Here is a 21,475-nt window from a genome sequence, read left to right on the forward strand (position 1 = left end):
GCTTTCATTTCCAAGTTAATTGCTTCAAGAAAAAATCAGTTTGCAACCCCATTACCCAGAAAATCACGAGTAAAGTGATGAAATATGGGGCGGTATGTTGGCATATACTTCTTTCTCTGGGTTTTCATGGGAGAACAGAAGTGCACGTGTCTGGAAAGGATGGGGGATTGACATGTCCAGTGATATTCATTTTTGCATCACATCACACCCACTGATGTGAATGAAATTTAACACAACATGGCGTTAGCATTCAAAAAGCAACAGTTCCATAATGCAACAGGTACTGCAGTGTGAACGGAATGTTAGAAATGGCAACAGAAGCACTAACGTTATAATTATAAAACTAACGCAATAAACCTAATGCCTGAATGCAGCCCTGTTCCCAAACCATTTAGGGCTTTACAACAAATATGACTTTGAATTGAGCCCAGAAACATAATGGTAGCTAGCGGAACAATAAAGGTTTCACATGTTTCCAAGGCCACTTAGCGCTGTTTCTGCAATATTCTGCACTAGCTGAGGTTTTGTGCTAAAATGGTATGGCCCCAAGAAACCAATAAATCTAACAGGCATTGGTTCTTTTTTTTATCATGGGGCCCTTCCAGACATTTGAGAAACCATCGAAATAAGTTTGTCATGATAGTTAATGGAACCTCCATGTTCAAAGACAGTATGCCTTTGGATACCCAAAGCTGGGGGGTAAACAGCGTCAGAAGTGGTCACTCTCCTGTCCTGTCCTGTTTGTGAGCTTCCCAGAGGCACATGGCTGGCCACTTTAGAAAGAAAATGCTAAACTAGATGTGCCTTGTTTTAAGGGCTGGCGCCAGAGGGTGGCCAGGTCAGGCCCTGGCCGAGGGCCCCTGGGTCCCAGAAAGGCCCCTGTTTAGGGTGGGTGGGTAGTGCTCCCAATCCACGGCACCGTCAGCTCCCAACCCTGTCCCGGATCACAGAGAGGCACCCCCTTACAACGCCTGCCTACACACTTCACCTGCCTCTCCCATTTGGGTGATTGCTGGCAATGCTGTGTGCATGCCTGCCATCAACCAAGATGGCTGCCGAGGCTTCCCTAAGGGGCTGATGCCTCTGCCGCCATCTTGGTTGATGGTGTGCACATGCACATGCCTGCCAGCAACCATCTTGGTTGATGGTAGGCATGCGCATGCAGCGCAGCCAGCATTTACCGCAATGGGAGAGGTAGGCGCAGGCAGGGACCATGGGCCCAGGGCAAGCTGGTGCCAGCTCTGCTTCTTTTGATTTAGCAACCCAGAAATTCTTGTGAATGCTAGGCACCACTGCTTCAGCACCTAACATGCACCTGAGGTACATATGCTATCCTCAGCCTGCTCTCTGATCATCTGTACAGTAGATTGGGATGAACAGGGTGAGTGAGGATTGCTTTTCCTTGGGAGTAGTTAGACAGATGCAACTTTTTCCTTCAAAGTTTCTGAGAAATGTATTTTCTCTCAGCATTTCTGAGAATATCTGAGGAAGTGTTAGCTATAAATCCTAGAGGGGGAAATGTGGAACCTGGCTGATTCCAATGCATCCTGCTCCAGAATTCATGTTCTAATACAAACTACATAACTGGATTTCTTGTCTCTTTATAGTTTGGCAAATACTACCCCTACACACTCTAGGAGGAGGGGAATTATCTGGATCAGGACCCTGCTTTCCACATGTGATTTTCCTAATGGAAATCACCTCTCCCTTGAAGCTGCTTATTTGCCCTGTAAAGGAGAACTTATATTTACACAGCCTGCATATGTATGTTTTTTTCCTAATGGGGCAAATATCAGCTTGCAGGGGAGATTTTCATTGGGAAAATGTCACAAGGAAAAGGTTTAAGTCCCCTCCCCCAGCACCACAGTCCTGTTGCTGTTTTCCAAAATTTAAAGAGGTTGAAAATGCAATTATGAAACGTTTATCTAGTTTTGTCCCCAAATATGCCCCCAAAAACTACTTAAAAAAAACAAAAACTCACATAGCTCCCCACTGTTATGCAAACTTTAGGTGATGCTGCTTTCAGAGCTTCTATAAAGTGGCGCTTTTGATAGGAGACAGTGTATGGGAAGATGAGGCACTGTGGGCCCTACATTGCTCACTGTACTTCACATAAGACATTTACGTCTGTACCAATTCCTGGGTACAAGGGACAGAGGACATTTGCTTGTTTATTATTAATATTACGGTCAATTAGACAAAACAATTAGATCACTTCATCAGCAAGTAGTTACCCTGTGAATTATAGCCATGCCAGACTGTTATTGTTTGGAATAAAAAACCTGCACGATGCTGGTAGCCTTTCGAAATTGTCCTCAACTCTTATTGCATTTCATTTGGCACACAAATCAGTGTCATGGATAATCTGTTGTTGTTGCACAGAAGAGTTTGCTTTCCAAACAAAATGCACTGTTGAGATTGACCCAAGATGTCCTTTCTTTTTTTTCTGGAGGGGAAAAATCTTGCTCATCCATAACTAGCCCAGTATAGGTTATTAATTACTTTATACCGTGGTGGTTAATGAACAACATCTTGATGAAAATACTTTCGGCATGCTTTACTTTTGGAGGCCGCCCTCATAAAGTTAAGCTTGGGGTTTATTTTGCCACTGATGAATAATCATTTAGGCAAGCATTGTCTCTTAAAGCTGGAAGGGAGCTGCCAGCCTAAAAAGGGAAGTTTTCTGTTTATCTCCTGTGAACTGAAAAGTCAACCCCCCTAGCTGTCAGGCTTTGAAATGCAGCTGTTCCTTTTGACAGGCTTCCTTTTCAGAAAGGCTAACATTCATATTGCTGTTTGGAAGCTTTGCGCCGTATAAACAAAGCCATATATTTTATTTGTTAAGTCAAGTGAAAAATGTGTCTGCCCTTCTCCAGTTAGCTGGCAGGAATTGAGCAAACATCAATTTTGATTTTCTTTCTTCCTGGACGTCAGTTGAGTGCTTGTGAGAAAGAAAGAAAAAATCTTTGACTGGCATGCCTGGAAATGTAAATCCTCTAAAAACCGTATCAGTTGGCTAGCAAGAACAGTCTAATTGGTTTAAGCCACTAGTGCTTAACCACCACAACTCCAATATTCTTTCTCTAACAGCAGTCTATTCTGGAGGCTTGGGAATAGGTTCATAATAGCATAAACTATTGATCTGTACCTGGGGGTAACACTGCTGTGTCCCTCTTGGTAACTTTAACCGTGAAGCAGTAGCTAAAGTAATTCACTTGCATTAAGCAAGAAATCTAACAGCAAGCAGTTTACAAACTGCTGTCTACCTCTAGCATAACATCAAAACAGGTAAAGGCCTCATGAGGTGGGAAAAAAAACACAGGGTGTTTGCATTCCACTATTGATGTTCTTGCAACAAACTGTCCACCAAGGGCAGAATGAAGTGGGCACATTTATTTTTCAAGTGCCACTCTGACACCTTAATATAGTCCCAGTGTGAAAGCGTGACATCCCATTTTCCCCCTCAACAAGCATCCTGAAATTAACAGGATTTACATCACAATCCTAACCTTGTCTGTCCGGAAATAAGTTCTACTGAATGTGAAGAGGCTTACTCTTAGGTATGTGGGGTTAGGATTGCAGCCTTGATCAGGACCTCATTGAGAATGCTCTTGAAGTTAGTATGAATCATCTAAGGGAAATAAATTCAAATTGTTCTGTATAAATTAAATTTAGTTTTCATTGAATTTCCTAATAGCACTCAAGAATTACGTTCTAGGATTTCAGTTGTCAATGTATTGAGTGCGATTCAGTGCAGTTATTTAGTCTAAACATTATAGGTTTGGTCTGAAGAGATCGGGTTTTTTAGTGAGTAGCATTTTGAGGCAGCACTTCGCAACAGTTCCAGCTCTTACTGCCAGGCCAGGTCAAATCCCAGAAAGAGATGCTGGGGGGGGGGCTGCTGCTCCATTCTTTTTGGACTTGAGGTACCACAGGTTTCCATCGTCTTCCCAACAGTTGTCAACATTATATTTTTCAGTCCCTGGGAAAGATGGTTTAGAGATTTGGAATGTGGTGTCACCGTTATGCTAATTAACACTCATCTCTGTTTTTCTTTCCTCAAGAGAGCAGTGAAGTTCTGAATAAATATCTGAGAGCAATGATTAGTGAATGAGAGTTAGCAGCTTCCCCCTCCTGTATACAGCTCCTTAAAGAATCAGGTGCCCAGCCTGAGGATGCTGCTGGATTCCCATTTGTAGCCACGGCCGACAGTGCCATTTATTTGCTTAGCCTGGTTTGCCAGCAATAGCCACTTCTAAAGAAGGACAGCCTAGCCACTGGTGTGTGTCTTTGAAACTTCCAGGTAGCACTATGGTAACATACTCTACAGGGAGCTATCACTGAAGATGGTCTAGAAACTTTGATTAGCTAAAAGTGCACGCACAAAGTTAATGACAAAGAGAGCACATTACACCACTGGCTTGACTCCTTATTTATTTCTGAACACAATTTGAAGTGCTGGTTTTAACCTTTAAACCCTAAATAACCTGGGCAATTTAACGAAGGTTATGTCTTTGTGATACTACTCCCCCTGTTAACCTGGGTTCTCCATGGCCCCTTCTTGATCTGAGGAAATTTGGCAGGGGGCAAGGAGCAGTGCTTTCTCAGCTGTAGATGCCTCTGTTGGGGATTCCCTGTTCTGGAAACTTCAGCATGCTGACAGCCCTCACCTTCCACACCACACTTCTATTCCAGCAGCAGAAAGTGAGGCAGATTGTTGCTTTAAATTTACTTCTTTTATTGGTCTGTTGTTAGATGGTGCTTTGTAGATTTACTAGGCAGGTATTTTAAATTAATTACAAATCATTTATTGATATTCTGCGACCATTTTAAATTTGGTTTTAATTGTTTTGTTATTTAATATTATAAGCTGCCCTGAGGGCACTGGTATTCAAAGTGAGAGCAATGTTATTTTTGTAAGCTTGTTTCCCCAATATAATTTACAGCTGAAGACTGTGATCACATTCATTTTAGCTGGTGACATCAAACGAGGTTTTTTACTGGCTGCTGGTTTGATTTTTCTGTCCACAAGCACTGACAAGGCCTCATGCTGAGCTGCACATATTGGGAAAATCAGAAATATGGCCTGAATTACAGGCTGAGGGGCTGGGCAGCCAGCTAGCTAGCTGTCTAACTGTAGTGTACACAGCAACATTTCTACTTCTCTCGGGCTGTTTTCATCTTTTGCCATCAAGTACTCAAGAAAAAGAAGACAACATAGCCATTATATAAGTGCTTTAAAAGAGTAAAGGATAGCCATTTTTTCAGATCAGTTTAAGTTACCTCTTTATTTCACACTTTGACACTAAGCACCCAATCTTGCTGTACTCATTATACAGCCTCTCATGGCTGTATACTATAGCCAGCATGGATTTTTCACGTTCTGCAATATTAAATTGAAAATACCTCCCCTCCCCATTCTGATGCTTCCCATCAGCTCATTTGAAAACAAAACCTTATAAAACTTATAGTCCTGAACTCAGAAACGCTTAAGCAAGCAAAATTTATTGTGCTGAACTCAGAAATGCTTAACAACCCTGTAAATCTTCATGGTGATACACAAAACAGTCAGAGAGAATGGAGAGTTCAAAGTCTAAAAAAGGAGAGAAAAAACCCAGATCCCTTTTGGACTTTTTTCTGTCAAGAGTTCTCATAATCTGCTGCAATTCATTAAAAATCAGCCATGTTCATAGAGTACCTGTAATCCTGATACTGACCATGTCCCATATTCTGACCTTCATCTTCGGCAGTTTAAAAGTTAAAAGAATACTTGGCTGATTTTTAATTAATTTAAGAAAGTTTGGCTTGAACTCAATGATAATGTCGGGCATGCTCAGTAAAAACCAACTGTCAGTGTTCTAAAAGCCAGACTCACAGCTGCTGGGCTTGCCTAATCAGGGGGCCACATCCACATCAGACCTTTATTTGAAACAGTCATGGCTTCCCCCAAAGAATCCTGGGAAGTATAGTTTGTGAAGGGTGCTGAGAGGAGACACCTATTCCACTAACCGAGCTCCAGTGGCCAGAGCGGTTTAACAGTCAACCACTCTGACTGAAGCTCTGTGAGGGGAACAGGACATCTCCTAGCAACTCTCAGCACCTTTCACTAACTACACTTCCCAGGATTCTTTGGGAGAAGCCATGACTGCCTAAAATGAAATAACAGTCTGGTGTGAATGTGGCCAGGGACAGCTTTGGTTTAAATTTGGATGGGAGCCTTCATGTGGCTGCTGTAGAATAAAAAGGTGGGGGAAACCCTGACAAGCAATGATACTGCTCACAAAGTTTTCCTTTGGAAAGGGAAAGGGGCTTCCCCTCTGCCCAGTGCCCACTCACCCAATCTCCTCCCCCTACTCCTCCCCATCGTCAGTTTTACCTATCTTAAGCATGATTGCGCAGGAGTAAATACCACTGAACTCAAAAAGCATGCATATGATCAAACCTGCCCTCCCCTCCCCCATCCTTTGCCCCTCCCCCTCTAATCTCCTTCTCCCTCTTCTGCTGCCCTCTTCCCTCCCTTTCTGCTTCCCTCTCCTAACCCCTTCCCGTCCTCCACCCCCATAGCCAGTTTTACCTATCCTAACCATGATTGCATAGGAGTAAATCCTACTGAACTCAATAAGCATGCAAATGATCAGACCTGCCTTTCCTCTCCCTTCCTCCTCCCCTCCCCTCTTCCTTCTTCCTCCTTCCCTGCCCATTCCATCTCTCCCTCCCTCCCCCTCAGTCAGTTTTACCTATCCTAAGCATGATTGCACGGGAGTAAATCCCACTGAACTCATTAAACATGCAAATGATCAAACCTGCTCTTCTCCTCGCCTCCCCTTCTGCCTGCTCCCATCCCTCTCCTCCCCTCTGCCATCCATCCCTTCCTTCCTCTCCTTCCCATCCCCTGTGGTCAGTTTCACCTATCCTAAGTATGATTGCAGGGAAGTAAATCCCACTGAACTCAGTAAGCATGCAAATAATCAATCCATTCTCAGCAAACTTGCACAGGATCCCATTTCTTACCTCCTGGATTAAAAAGCAGAGATATCGTACTGCCCTACAAATTTGCAACACCTGCAATCAGCCCAAATAATAGAAAGAAGATCTGCTGTGCTGATCTTGTTTTAGCAGGGAGGAAGCAACATTATTAAGACAGTTGATATAGTTCAGAGAGTCACTTTACATATGTCTGATTTACTTTGCAATTGTAGTGAAGTTTCCTATAGGAAATCATTTTCTTTTGCTTCTATTTCTGTGAATATGTGAAGTACAGCAACACTTCGCAAAATTTACACTAAAAAAACTCAAAAAATAATTGTGGAATAATGGCACTGACTATTTTGCAGAATAGTCTTCAGTGGACATCAGGAATGTCTCAATATGCACAAGATAAAACAGTGGGAGGTGAAATATATTCTAGCAAAATTCTAGGTGTGCTCTATGTTTTTAATTGACCGTGCCCACCTTGCCTTAAATGAAGTGGTTTAAACATAGGCTGAAAACATGCATCTTGGGCAGGCCAAGTTTGTTTTTTCCAATAGTTAGAATCATTTTTGAAGTAGCAAGCAACATATTGTAATCAGACTGATTTTACATCAAACTACAGTTTCAGATTCAACTGTTAAAGCAGCCAAAATAGAAATAGAACATAACCTGCAATTTGAAACACAAAAGACTGTCTTCACCATCATATGACATTGACCAATAAAAAGGCTTTAAAATTAATAAAAATAAATTTGACATAGATTTCTAGGATGAATAATGAGGGAAATAAAAAAATTCTAGATTAGGTTCTCTGTAGAAACGATAGTAACAGGAAAGAAGCAAAGTAAGAAGAACACCAACAAACATACAAAAATGTAATTCTCCATCTTTGGAGATGGAGCCACTCACCATATGCTCAGAGGCACATGTTACCAAATTCTTCCAAGCTACACAGGAAATGGATTGGACTGTGAAAGACCAACCCAAATTGTGTTTGCTTTTTGACAAATGTGTACAATATCTCAGAGAGGAGGTCAGGTCTCCTGCTCCCCTGGTGCATTCACTGTAGCTGCCCAATTTCCCTGCTTTTTAAAGTTTGATAGAAATATCTGTTGGCTATAAGTACGTTCTTAAACCGCAAGGTTTTTTGCCTATTAGTGAATTATAATAACTGCAGAATAAACAAACTTACTTCTTTCTGAGGCAAACAAACATGCTTGTAGAACATGGCTGGGTAGACAACAAAACTGAAAACCAGAGCAAAGGAAAGTCCAGGGGGTGGAATCCAGCTCTAGACCATAATACAAAGTTCTAATATTTAACTCTTCAAGGGTTATGTTACTATATAGGCTGTTTTTTTCAGGATCACTTATGAAAACCCTATTCATAGGGTTGCCATAAGTCGGAATTGACTTGAAGGCAGTCCATTTCATTTTTTAAGTAATTATAGGGTGACTTGGACCATGAAAAATCCACCCTCACAGTTAGGGAAAATCTTGAGTGAGCAGACTGCGGGGGCTGTTCCAGATGAGGCTTTCGTTGTGCACTTACCCTGTCTTGTTTACTGAATTTTTCAGAGGGTTCTATTCTTAAATTGCTCCTATTCTTAAAACAAGCTATCATTCTTTAAATGAAAGTTGTCATTGTCTGTCATGTCAAAAAAAAATTCCCCAAAATTCTAGAGGGGGCGAAGCACAGCTCTGGGGTGGCATTGCCCCCATTTGCCCCTCCCTGGCTACAGGGCTGCCTTATATCCACCTGAGGTTATTTGTCCATTAGCTCAGCATTATCTGCTCTGACCTGCAGCAGCTGGTAGTTGTTGGTGAGACGGAGCAGAGTAGCACTGCTTACCAGGCTCCCACTGTTGCTGTGGTGTGCTGGGAGAGAAAAAATTGGTGTGGTGGAAACACACTGGCAGGAATGCCAGATTGGCTCCACTAGTGCCTGACTTCAAGGGTAGGAAATTGGTTTAAATCATACATGTTTAGTTGCATCCAAGTGTCAGTGATCCTATGCATATTTCTCAGAAAAAGGTCCCAATATATGTGTGCCTAGGATCACAATGTGCATACTTATGCTCCTAGGATCTAAGACTGAAGTTTGCAAAGTCCATTTGCCTAAAATGGTGGTAAACCATTTCTCCGCATAAGATCCATGCTCTACCAACAACCATTTTAATGCTTCATTAAAGGTCCACTTCGTTTCTTCTTTGTTTCCTGCGTCTTGTATCCATTTCTTTTTTTTTCCAATTAATTTTTATTCAAATTTTCAAAACCAAAACAATACAAAAAGAAAAAACACAAATCAATAACTAATACAATAAAAAAAGAAAAAAATATAAAAATATTGACTTCCGATTTATCGTAGTTCAGCTATAAATCTATAATATATAACAAGCCTGTCTCTTAATAGATTATAAAATCACCTTCCTCCAGCGGTTATCTTAATTGGTTTCAAATCTCATTAACATCATATCATTTTATTCTTCCACAAAAAGTCAAAGAGAAGTTTCCAATCCTTGAGATATATGTCCATCAATTTTTTTTCTAGATAAACATGTCAATTAATCCAACTCATCAAGTCTACTAAGTCCAGTAATTTCAAATCGCTCTTCTTCCATTATCCGTATTGGTTCCATCTTCCGTCTTTACGCATCCAATAATCTTGCTGTCATAGTCATATAATAAGAGTCTGATAGGAATTTCCTTTATCCCAGATATTTTCTTGCCATCAATTCCGAACGTATCACTGAAGTATTGTTGCAAAGCCGCATCTCTGTTCCTCTTTTTTACATGATACACTAGCACATCTCTTGAAGATTTTTCCATTGACACAAAACAGGGATTAATTCTGTTAACTTTCTCCATTTCAAGTTCCATCAAATCCTTCCAGTCCAGGAATTTTTTTGAACCGATAATATCTTTATCTCCAATCTCTTCAATTTCTTCAGGGACAGCGCTGAGTTCCAAACCGTAATATTTGTCTCCAGGATCCATCACAGCCAGGAAATCCAAATCTTTTTCCATGTCCATATTGAATCCAATCTCCATAGTTTGAACCTTGCCTTTAATTTCTCTTTCATCCTTTTTTGGTTTTCCAGATCTATCTTTATTCTCCTTTCTCATAGAATCCTGAATTTCTTTCAGCTCCTGTCTCATTTCGTCAAATTCAATTCTCCACGCTTGACTATTATTTCTCAGTTCTTGTTTTATTGACTTAATCCCATTCATTATTTTCTGAAACATGTCTAAAGATAAAGTCCCTTCTTGTACATCCATGATCTTCTTAATTGTCATTCTTAAAGCCAAAGGAACAAAACTCCTTCAATTTTCAATGCCCCAAGCAAAGAGCAGTTTATTTCTTTATCCAGTTACAAAGGAGTTAATCTTTCAAACCAACTGGCGTCACACTCTAGACAGCCCTTATCTGTTATATGCCCAGAAGTGCAAAAACAGCTTTAGTTCACAGCGTCCAATTAACTAGTAGCAGAAAGAATGAGCAGATTCGTCAAAAAAAAAAAGTAGATCAGAAAAAATAGTCCCAGACATATATTACACAAAAGTCTTATAAATCAAAAAGATTTTTCTTTTCTCTTCCAATCAGAAACCCCTCATCCGTTGTAATCTTTATAATGCTATTTTCCATGTCAGCTTTTTGCAATAAAAAAAAAGATAGGCTATTTTTATTTTCTTCCCCCTTAGTTCCGTGAGTAAAAGAGAAGGAGAGTTTTGACTCACCCAAGTTTTCTTAATTGCTGATTCTCTGACAAATCTCTTTAACTGTATAGATAAGAAAGTAATAAGCGTTGACAGGAGAATGCTTGCCTGTTAGTCCGTTTTTTTAAAGAAAAAAAAACGGGTCACTTATTCAGCTGTGCTAGCTAGAAATCCTCGCTCCATCCGAGCTGCTGGAAGACCTTCTTTCACAGACAATTCTGACGAATTCCAGTCTCCAACAATCACAACAAAGCTGTGTGGGAAATCTCACGTTTCTTCCTTATCCGGAAGAATTATCCCCAGTCAAAAAAGACCCTTCTGACTGGATTTAAAACTGAAAAAGTTTCATCCAAGACGGGAGCCCGTCTCAGAGCTGCACAGGCGGAGGGATCCTCCTGGGAAGTCATCTTTTATCCATTTCTTGATTATGTTGTTAATTTACTGTGTTTATTATTAACTGTCTCTCTTTTTAAACTTAAACAGAGCAAACCGGGAAGAAAACGAAGGGAAGGAGAAGTGACCCAAAAAGAAAAGGAAGAGATGATAGGAAAAGCAGTCCTGAGAAGAAAGAAAAAAGGAAATCAGGGAATGAGTTGGTACTGGGACAACTGGGTAAGTTTGGCTTTAAAAATGTAGCTTTAAAACATGCAGCGTGGTTAGAAGAGGCTTCAGAATGTTACCAAGGGAGCTTATGGGGAAAAGCTTAACAGCTGGCCCATTTAGAACTTTTTATTTACACAATAAACAGTTATGTGAGCAGGACTGTGCCAGGTAGCCATGCCCCTTGCATTGTGCATGCCAGCTAGCTATGTTCACTGGCATCAAGTGTACAGCATGTACATCTGCAGGGAGAAATTGAGGCTTCTACACACTCGGGAACCCTGATTATGATGTGTATTATAGAGTGATTTAAACATTCAAGAAAGAAAGACCCTCTGCTGCTTAGTGAAATAGTCTTCAAAAGGACTCCTTTAGCAGAACTGAATTTGTTTAGGTGTTATCTCCTGCTTATCCTGACATAACTTGGATTGAATTCTGATCCTGAGGTTTACTAGTTCACTGTATCCAACCAATGTGTTATGAGGATAAAAAAGTACTAGCATATTTGTGAACTCCGTGTGTTCAGTGAAAAGAGTTAGCTATTTCAATCGTAATATATCCATCCACTCACTCCTAGGTAGTTTGTCCAAGTCAAAGAGTTGCCATCTGCGTAAAACAGGGTACCCAACCTTCCTGAAGCTGTTACGGGCACCACGAAATACCCATTTCACAGAAGAAAAACGAGTGATGCTCAGACCCTCCCCCTCAAACAACAGGCAAAACAGCTACACACACCCCAAAGCAAAACAGAAACAAAAAAACCCCAGTAAATAATCCCCACAGAACAGGAAAAAACACCCCCGAAGAAACCAAAAAAAGCAGTCAAAGCACCCCCTTGTGGGGCCCAGAGGAATTCTGGGGAAAGGGAGATGAAAGAGTGGAGTGTCTGGAGGCCTTCCAACCAGCCCAGCAACACCCATGGTGAAAAACCTCTATTTAAAAATAATGAAAAATTGGGATGCGCTGTGGCATCTGCAGATGCCATGTTGGAGACCCCAGGTGTAGGGCTTCTGATTCTCCTCCTGTTCACTTTATCCAAACTATAGAGCTTCATTTTTCTATATCAGGGTTTTGTATTCAGCTATGATAAAGTATTTGATACAAATTGATGTCAGGCTTCTCCAGACTGACCAATCTTAGATATCTATTATCTGTAGTGTCACATGTTGCGTTAGTTTTTCCTAAAACTTCCGCATGCCTAATTATCACCCCCAATATTTATTTATGTATTTATAAGATTTCTTAGCTACCCTTCACTGTAAGGTCCCAGGGTGGGCTACAACAATAAAATATATACAATTATAAAAACAATAAAACAGTTACAATTACAAAACCAAACCATTTCAAATGGAACAGAACTGCCGTTTACAACAGTGATTAAATTTGTACTGACTGCTAAGCTGTTTTATGCTTTCTCTACCCATTATTTGTATAGGTTTGTCAACTTCCTTTCCCATTGATGGGACCTTCTTCAACAACTGGCTGGCTCAATCTGTACAGATTACCACAGAGAACATGGCAATGAGTGAGTGGTCCCTGAACAGTGGCCATCATGAAGACACCACCCCAGGCCTTTCTGAGGAACTTTTACAAGATGAAGAGACCCTGCTAAGTTTTATGATGGACCATTCCTTGAAGTCCCCGTTGAAGCAGAGTGACACAACAAAGAAAGCTAAGAGCAAAATGCGAACACACGCTAAGAAAAAAACTGCAAGAAATTGCTTGAATACCATCTTTAAGAGACACCAAGAAGAGGATTCAAATCACTGGACTAATGTAAGTTCTGTGTCAGATAGCACCACAAAGTCTTCACCCCATGATTTAAGAAACAGCAAGGCAGAGAAAGGTATGGACAAACTTCATCCAGAGTGCAAAGTGATATGTGAAGTGAAAAAGTCAGCTAAGAAGGGCTCTTCACATCCTGCAACTCCACTTCCAAAAGCAAATGATTCTCAAGCCTCCCAGAGTCTGATAAGTAAGCTAAGCAATGATGAGGAACCACTGAAATATACCCCATCTGATCCCATACCCCTGGTTAAAGTGCCTGATTCTGTAGGTAGTCCGAAAACAGTAGTGAGGTTCAAATTACCAAAAGAGAGCAGAGGGACTTGGAGATCACAGAAGCCTGAGATGGTTAATGGACCTTCAGGAAGTGAAAGATCTAAGGTTATTTTGCACCCTTTTGACAATGAGACTGATGGCTACTTCTCAGATGCAGAAATGAGCGACTCTGACACAGAATCTGGTAGCGGCAGAGGTCACCATAGTCAGTTAGATTCAGGAAATGAGGATAATTTCAGAATGAGTATTTTGGCATCCTAATACGCCAGATAGACCAATTGTGACAGCTCTGTGAGGCCTAAATCCAGTTACAACTGCCATGTCTAATTTCCGCCTGGTATCATAACAGAGGGTTTTGGTTTGTTGTTTTTAATTTGTATATATAGTCGAAAAATTGAGAACTGTTGTTGTTCCTCTTCTCTATATGCCTGAGAAACGGCTCAAAGCTTCACCAACTTATATACTGTAACAGTAGCTAGCCCTTCTTAGTCAAAACTTGCATATCATAGTTTAACGAAATGCAAGCATGTGCATTATGAGGGACTTGTGCTTGCTGGTAGTGAGCAGGACATCCTAGTATTTTAATGAGGAGGCCTGAGATTGCCAGTATCTGTTGTTCATGCAGGGAGGACAGTTTTATGGGCATTATTTAAACCAAGTGAACAGATTTCATGGTCTGCCTGGTGTTTCCTCTGTTTGGCAGGCTTCAGAATGGAGGTACTACTACAGTAGCCAACTATATACACAGAACTTAATGGAAAAATAAATTCGGAGAGTGTATGTGTGCGCGCATATGTGTGGGATCTGTCAGAGTGTATGCCTGTGTGTGTGCAGCTATGAAGTAAAATAAGCGATTATTTTTTAAAGAAGCACAACAAGCTTATTTGAAGAAAGCACTTAATGAATGGAGGAATACAACATTGTTTTTATAGTCTATTAAATCCTTGATTTTTCTTTCTCACCTCTCCAGTTTGATCAGAGTCCGTCCAAGGGCCCAAGACCAAGATTTAGCCCTATCACTCCAACTTATCAGCTGGGTAGTACTATCAATTCTCATTCAAGGCTCTCAGTAGAGAAAATAATGAGATATCTTTCTTAAAGCTGCTCTGCTCTCTATTGGTATCCTGCCTGAGTAACTTTTGATTTTATTTATTGGTAAAACCTAAACCTTTGGTTGTCTGAAGCAATTCCCATAATTTGCTCAGGTTGATGAAAGTAGCCTTTTAGTAAAACACTTGGGCCAAAATAGAGATCAGAGTCGGAAGACAACTCCATAAATCTGCTAGAGTTTTTTTTTTTTAAATAATCCAATAGCTTCAGTTCCCAATCTGGCAAAAGAGCTCAAGTCTACACTTTAAACGTAAATACCCAAATTATGGCACACCTGATCAGGGAGCTAAACATGGAAGCTTTCTCTGTTCACAAGGGGTCAATCGTTTGGCTGTAGACATCGAGAGGCAATTGAACCATTTGCCTTTGCCATTTTGTTTCTTTCTCTAAACACTATAACTAAATTGATGGCTTTCTTCCCTTTCCATCCTTCCATTTTAAAATTGAAATCCTAGTAGGAAGCCGTTGACTCATCATAGGAGGGTGATTTACAGAAGTCATCATTCTAAATATTTCAATAATGTTGCGCCTAAATTGTCTCTAATACGCCTTAAGTATCATTCAAAAGCCCATATTACCTATGAGTCACACAGATTTTCCATGTTTGCACTTAATTACACCATTACTTCACTTTTGGCTTCAAAGGTCATGGTTAAGGTTTGCAACATGCTTTATGGGAGTGACCCCAGTGTGAGCTCAGGGAACAAAAACAAAAAGAAAAGTGAAGTTCACTAAAACTTTTTGTTGTTGGTATGTTACTTTAAATATGTGTGTGTATATATAAATATAGATATATACTGGGACACTTCTGCTTGTTAACCCATCACTTTCAAACTGGGGGAGACAAAGACGTTGCAGTTGTTCAGATGAATCAGTTAAATTATTTTATGGATGCCAAAGAATATTTTGAGAATAGCACAGCCAGAAACCGGAAACTTGTCGGAGGGGGGGGATGAGAGCTGTTTAGCTACAGAAGACTAAATCAGTGTTCATGACACAGCTGAGGCATTAGGTTGCAAGCTTGCTGAAGATGATGCTTTTATCATTTGGATCACATCCCACCATTTTGATTTCTGATGCTCTTTGCTCATTGCATTCTGAGCAATGTTGGTTTTATGTTCTCTGATGCCAGATATTGGCTGTCCTTGGTTTTTTGAGAGTCGGACATTTTACAAGCCTTTCAGAGTCCTTAATATCACTCCGGTTGAGCTACAACTTGGAGAATCTTTATTCTGAAAGAAACCAAAATCAGGAGCCAAACACACATCAGTGTTTTTGCTGATTTGAGAAGTTATGTTTGCAAACTGATTTTTTCAAAAGCACTGACTAAAATAAAACAATTCGACATTAGCCAAGCCCATATTGGTTGGCAAGTAAATTATGCTCCTTAATTAAGGCTTGGTATGTTGAGATAATGTTAAATACAGTAAATAGGACTTAGTTTTATCTTATCAAGCTTGCTAGGCTTTAGCTACAATATCCTATTTATGTCATACAAATAATCAATATGCTGCTCTTGCTTCCGTGTGCTTCAGTTCAACTATAGCTAAAAAGAGAGAGAGAAATCCAGAAATTTCACTGTACACAGCTTCATTCATCAGCTACCGCATAACTTGCCTGCTCACCAGTAGCAAAAGGGACAGTTTTAAAGAACAACCAAACTAAAGCAGCACGTACCTTTATTGGATTACATGTAGCACTCTGAGACACTCCATTGTTACTGTGAATAAGTACTTGTGAACCAAAACCATTTTTAAAAAAATATACAAAAAAAGAAATGCTATGTCCCACTCTTAATACCTTTGATCCGTGTATGAGGCTCTGATCATAAAGTCTCTGAAATGCTCTATACACACCATGGGATTACACACCTGGAGTATCCTCCAGAATGGAAAGAGAACAGTGTCACCTCTGCTCACATGGAAAACCCAAAGCCCTATCAAGGTTTGGATCACAGCCTTTCCATATAATGTATCTGTATGTTTGTGGCTATCATGACTGTGCAATGAGGGACATAAAGGGGGGCACATTTGGCTTTGTTTTATGGAGAGAGATGAAATGCTACACAAGCATTACTAGGAGTCAGGAATTTTAAGTTGTTGTTAACTAGTTGGTTAGATTAAGCAGTGCCCTTCCATCCACAGACGTGGCTTGGATCCAGAGGAGGCATCTGCACACAAGTGTGGGGAGGTGATATAATCCCAGGTGCAGGCCCCATCTCCCATAACTGCTAAGGAATCCCTTGGTTTGGATTTTTTTTAGTGTGCTTGGACTGGCAATAATGCTCTTAATATAACAAAAGAGCTCTACAGATACGCTGACAGCCAGCGAGTGCCTTAGAACAAGGTATGGACTCTGGAGTTATAGAGGAGCCTGTGTAAGCTACTACATTACTAGTGAAATGTAGCGCTTGCTCACAAAAGTGTTCCATATAGTTAGTCCAAACTCACCTTTGACATTGAGTTTTATCTGGCTGGCTGCCCCAGGAATTTCATAGCAAAAAACATTACTAATGAACAGGGATTTTTTTTTTCTGACAGTGAAAATCCAGCACTGATTTATGTTAAATGAGTTCCAACTCTGATTCTTTCATAGGATCTCCAGTAATATCACTGGGACCCTAGATGTTCACTCATGTTCAGTTGAAGCTATCTGCATATGACTTAAAATTCTTTTAAGAACACCAATCTTGCTTTGCTGTTTTGCACCTGTTTTTTTCTTGAAGAAACAACAGAAATTTGCATAAGTTAAAGAAGAAGAAATTGTCCATGGAAAATATTTTTGATGAGCTGTAAATGTATTTTGAGATGAACAGAGAAAATAGCATAAATTGTCTATTTTATTAAGCAAAGGTCTTTAAGATGATGTGTGAACTTTAAGCATTGGTATGTATTTGCACTGTAAAGGGTGAAATGCATTTCCACTGGAAAAGCAGCATCTTGCTTCGGCATTAACATTGTAATAATTATTCTTTTTTGTTCATCAGCAAGAATCAAATCTTGCTTTTAAAATCTCAGCATTGAATAAATGGAATGCATTTCCTTAGAGATGATTTGGACTTTCACACTCGCTTTCCCCACTTAGGTTTTCTGGGATGTTTTTATGGCATCTCTTGAAGATTTTTACATTTATTATTAAAAAATAAAATGAAGCTATTATTTGGCGGCGCTTTTCCTCAAAATGCAATTGAGAATTAACCATTTCTGCAGAAGTGAGGTCTTTGCAAGCTGTCACAAAAAAACTCCTATTTCTTGTTACCAGGTAGGTGTGTTAATTTGGTTGTTCTTTAAGAAAACTCTTGTATACTTTGCTCCATTCCACACAGTTGCAAAACAGGCCCACTCCATATCAGTTACAGGAAATGATATGAATGTCACAGGAGGCAAAGCCCTTCTGTTTTCTTTGTTTCAAAGAAAGTGATGTGCCATTTGTTAATATAAAAGAGAAATATTGAAAATATATTGAAAAGAGCAATTTTAAATTATTTTTGGCTTATGTTGCAATATTTATTTTCTTGTATTAGAAATTCCTTTGTAGAGAAAAAATGTATTTTTCATTAATGCAAAATCCTATTTCTCCTTTTGTACATTTTCCATGTTAGTTAATCCTTAAAGCAATATAATGTATCAAAGTTGTTCTCTGTGTGAAAGCTGTATTATGCATGCTGTTTGTGTTGCTTTGGAATAGGTCTGTCTGCCATAATTTTCATCATCTTTCGATTCAGTGTATGCTTTAATACACATTGGGACCATGGCCCATTTGCTTATAAAAAAAGAAATACCTTTGCATTCTTCAGTGTGTTGGCAAATGCAGTCAATAAAGCTGTGTTTTCTGTGTACTTTTGCCTGGATATTGAGTACTCAACAGAACTAACTCATCGCCATATCAAAAGGAGTAACCTTTCAATATTCCCATAAATCCTTGGTAGTAGTGACTCTTAGACTAGTTAGTAACTAGTTAGATTAGTTAGCCTGGAGAAGAGAAGACTGAGGGGAGATATGATAGCATTCTTCAAGTACAGGAAAGGTTGTCACATAGAGGAGGGCGAGATCTCTTCTCAATCGTCCCAGAGTGCAGGACACGGAATAATGGGCTCAAGTTGCAGGAAGCCAGATTTCGACTGGACATCAGGGAAAACTTCCTAACTGTTAGAGCCATATGACAATGGAACCAATTACCTAGAGAGGTAGTGGGCTCTCCAACACTGGAGGCATTCAAGAGGCAGCTGGACAGCCATCTGTCGGGAATGCTTTGATTTGGATTCCTGCATTGAGCAGGGGGCTGGACTCGATGGCCTTATAGGCCCCTTCCAACTCTATTCTATGATTCTCTGATATGCAACTTTAATTAGTTTCTATCATGACTGAGGGCATAATTATATTTCAGTTCCATAATAGTGATGCTATGTGTTTGCCACAGGTCTGTGAAAGTGCAGAAAAGCTTCAGAATGTAGTATTAGCTGTAGAATTCAACATCCTAAGGATACAAAGCGATGTATCCCTTTCATTTTTTAAACAGCAGGGTCCAAGCCCTTCAAACCATGTAAACAATGCAGTCCTCTGTATGTTTACACACTGTTTGGTAGAGTTTACTCCCAGGTAAGTGCACACAGGACTGCAGGCACAAGAATATAATTCCTTAGCCAATCTTACCTGGGGGTAAATCTCATTGAATCCAAAGGTACTTGAGTAGACATGCATAAGATTGCAGTGTTTTGTATCAGGATGCCTGTGTCACAGTTACTTGGAGAGATAAAAGCCAATGTCAATGGAGGGGCCGGATCAAAACAACATCAGGGATAGGATTCTTCTCCACAGTTGCTGCAAAGTTGCTCCAAAGTAGATCAGAGGTTGCACAAAGAAGGTAAGCAGCAATTCCCAAACAGTAAAGGCCCTGCATGCTCTTCTCATATAGATGGCAGTACTCTAGATTTCACTGTAGTAGATGTCTACATAATATATAGACAGAAAGTATCATTCTCTGATGTTGTAGATTATATACACATTTTCATGTTACACATTTTGAGTATAAAACTAGGTCTTAAAAAGCATTTCACTCATTCCAAAAGAAAATATTTAAGGGGGGGTCAGTGGTTCCCAACTTTTCCCATTTTTCCATTGGCAAAGGGTGGAAAGGGAAAGTCCTGGGGGTGGGGGTGGACAGTTATTTTCTGAATTTTCAGTTCTGAATGTAAGGACTTACATTCTAAGGACTACTTTCCTACACAGAGAGAACGTCAATGTAGGGGAAAACTCGTCAACGTAAGATAAATGGAATGAAAAGCCCATCAAGTCCAGCATCCTGTTCCCACAGTGACCAACCAGATGCCTCTGGGAAGCTCCACATGGGGCATGAAAGCAATCGTCTCTCTTACTACTGTTCCCCAGCAACTGATCATCTTGACACGTCCCAAGTATATACAAGTTTATTTCACTGTGTTTACATAGGCACAGCCAGCAAGCAATACATAAATACATAGTGAAATGTGTGTGGGGCCGATCATCTCAAATCTATTGATTGAGTGAACCTTGAGCAAAATAAAAGTTAAAGGCTTTGCCCTTTAACTGTAATCGTACAAACATGGTTGATGATAATAAGAGAAACATTAAAACAGTGGAGAAAAGTACTGATAACCCCAAAAGAGAGACACCCCAAGTTCTGATCTGTTCATTTGCTGCTTTATCCCAGTGGAGAAGAAACCTTTAGAGAAAAGCATGGTTCCACTAATTTCGGTTGTTTTATTGCATGATCAACATGTTTAAGCTGACGCTCTGTCTTCAGAATACTGTATCTAGATTGTGCTGCTAGGCTTTGTACTACCTTTGAATCTCCAGGAGTGGAAAGTGGCCAATGCAACACCAATTTTTAAAAAGGGATCTGGAGGGGCAGGGGGATTCTGAAAATCACAGGCTGGTTAGCTTAACATATGTCCCAGGAAATCTGGTAGAAAGTATTGTTTAAGAAAAAACAACCAAACATATAAAAGAACAAGACTTGCTGAAGCAGAACCAGCATGGTTTCTGCAAGAATGAGTCCTGTATCAATATTAAAATTCTTTGAGAATGTCTACAAGCATATAGATAGAGGTGATCCAGTGGACATAGTGTACTTAGACTTTCAAAAAGCTTTTGACAAAGTACCTAACCAAAGATTCCTGAGTATCCTTAGCAGTCACGGAATACAAGGCAAAGTCCTCTTGTGGATCAGGAACTGGTTAAGCAACAGGAAGCAGAGAGTAGGAATAAATGGACAATTCTCCCAATGGAAAGCTATAGAAAGGAGTCCCCCAAGGATAGGTATTGAGACCGATGCTTATTAACTTGTTCATAAATGATCTAGAATTAGGATGAGCAGTGAGGTGGCCAAGTTTCCTGATTATACTAAATTATTCAAGGTTATTCAAACAAAAAAGAATGCAAAGAGCTCTAAAAGGATCTTTCCGAACTGAGTGAATGGGCAGTAAAATGGCAAATGCAATTCATTGTAACCAAATGTAAAGTGATGCATATTGAAGCAAAACAGATTGCTTTCACATATAAGCTCATGGGGTCTGAACTGACAGTGACTGACCAGGAACGAGACCTTGGGCTTGTAGCGGATAGTTCAATGAAGATGTCAACCCAGTGTGCAGCAGCTGTGAAAAAGGCAAATTCCATGCTAGAGATCATGAGGAAAGGTATTGAAAATAAAACTGCCAATATTATAATGCCGTCATACAAATCTGTGATGCAGCCACATTTGGAATATTGTGTATAGTTCTGGTCACCTCACAAAGGATATTGTAGAGCTGGAAGGGGTTCAGAAAAGGGCAACCAAAATGATAAAGGGAATGGAATGATTCCCCTATGAGGAAAGGTGGTATCATTTGGAGCTTTTTTAGTTTAGAGAAAAGGTAAGAGGTGGCATGATAGAAGTGTATAAAATTATACATGGCATGGAGAAAATAGAAGTTTTTCTCCTCTCATAACACTAGAACTTGGACATCCAGTGAAGCTGAGTGTTGTAAGATTCAGGCC

At 40.0% G+C, this 21,475-nt stretch overlaps 1 protein-coding gene across 20 annotated transcripts in view; it reads left to right on the forward strand.

Moving 5' to 3' along the window:
* Positions 1 to 18,295, forward strand: part of JADE2 (jade family PHD finger 2) — a 220,966-nt gene extending 202,671 nt beyond the window's left edge. For all 20 annotated transcript variants that reach the window (XM_061617123.1, XM_061617116.1, XM_061617118.1 and 17 more), the window contains 2 exons: positions 11,172 to 11,300; positions 12,724 to 18,295. In XM_061617123.1, the coding sequence (XP_061473107.1) occupies positions 11,172 to 11,300; positions 12,724 to 13,610 (1,016 nt within the window). In that variant the 3' untranslated portion in view covers positions 13,611 to 18,295. The remainder of the gene's footprint in view (positions 1 to 11,171; positions 11,301 to 12,723) is intronic.
* The last annotated feature ends 3,180 nt before the right edge of the window (positions 18,296 to 21,475 follow it).

Source organism: Rhineura floridana, chromosome 3 (genome assembly GCF_030035675.1).
Source record: "Rhineura floridana isolate rRhiFlo1 chromosome 3, rRhiFlo1.hap2, whole genome shotgun sequence".
In the NCBI taxonomy this organism is placed as follows: domain Eukaryota; kingdom Metazoa; phylum Chordata; class Lepidosauria; order Squamata; family Rhineuridae; genus Rhineura; species Rhineura floridana.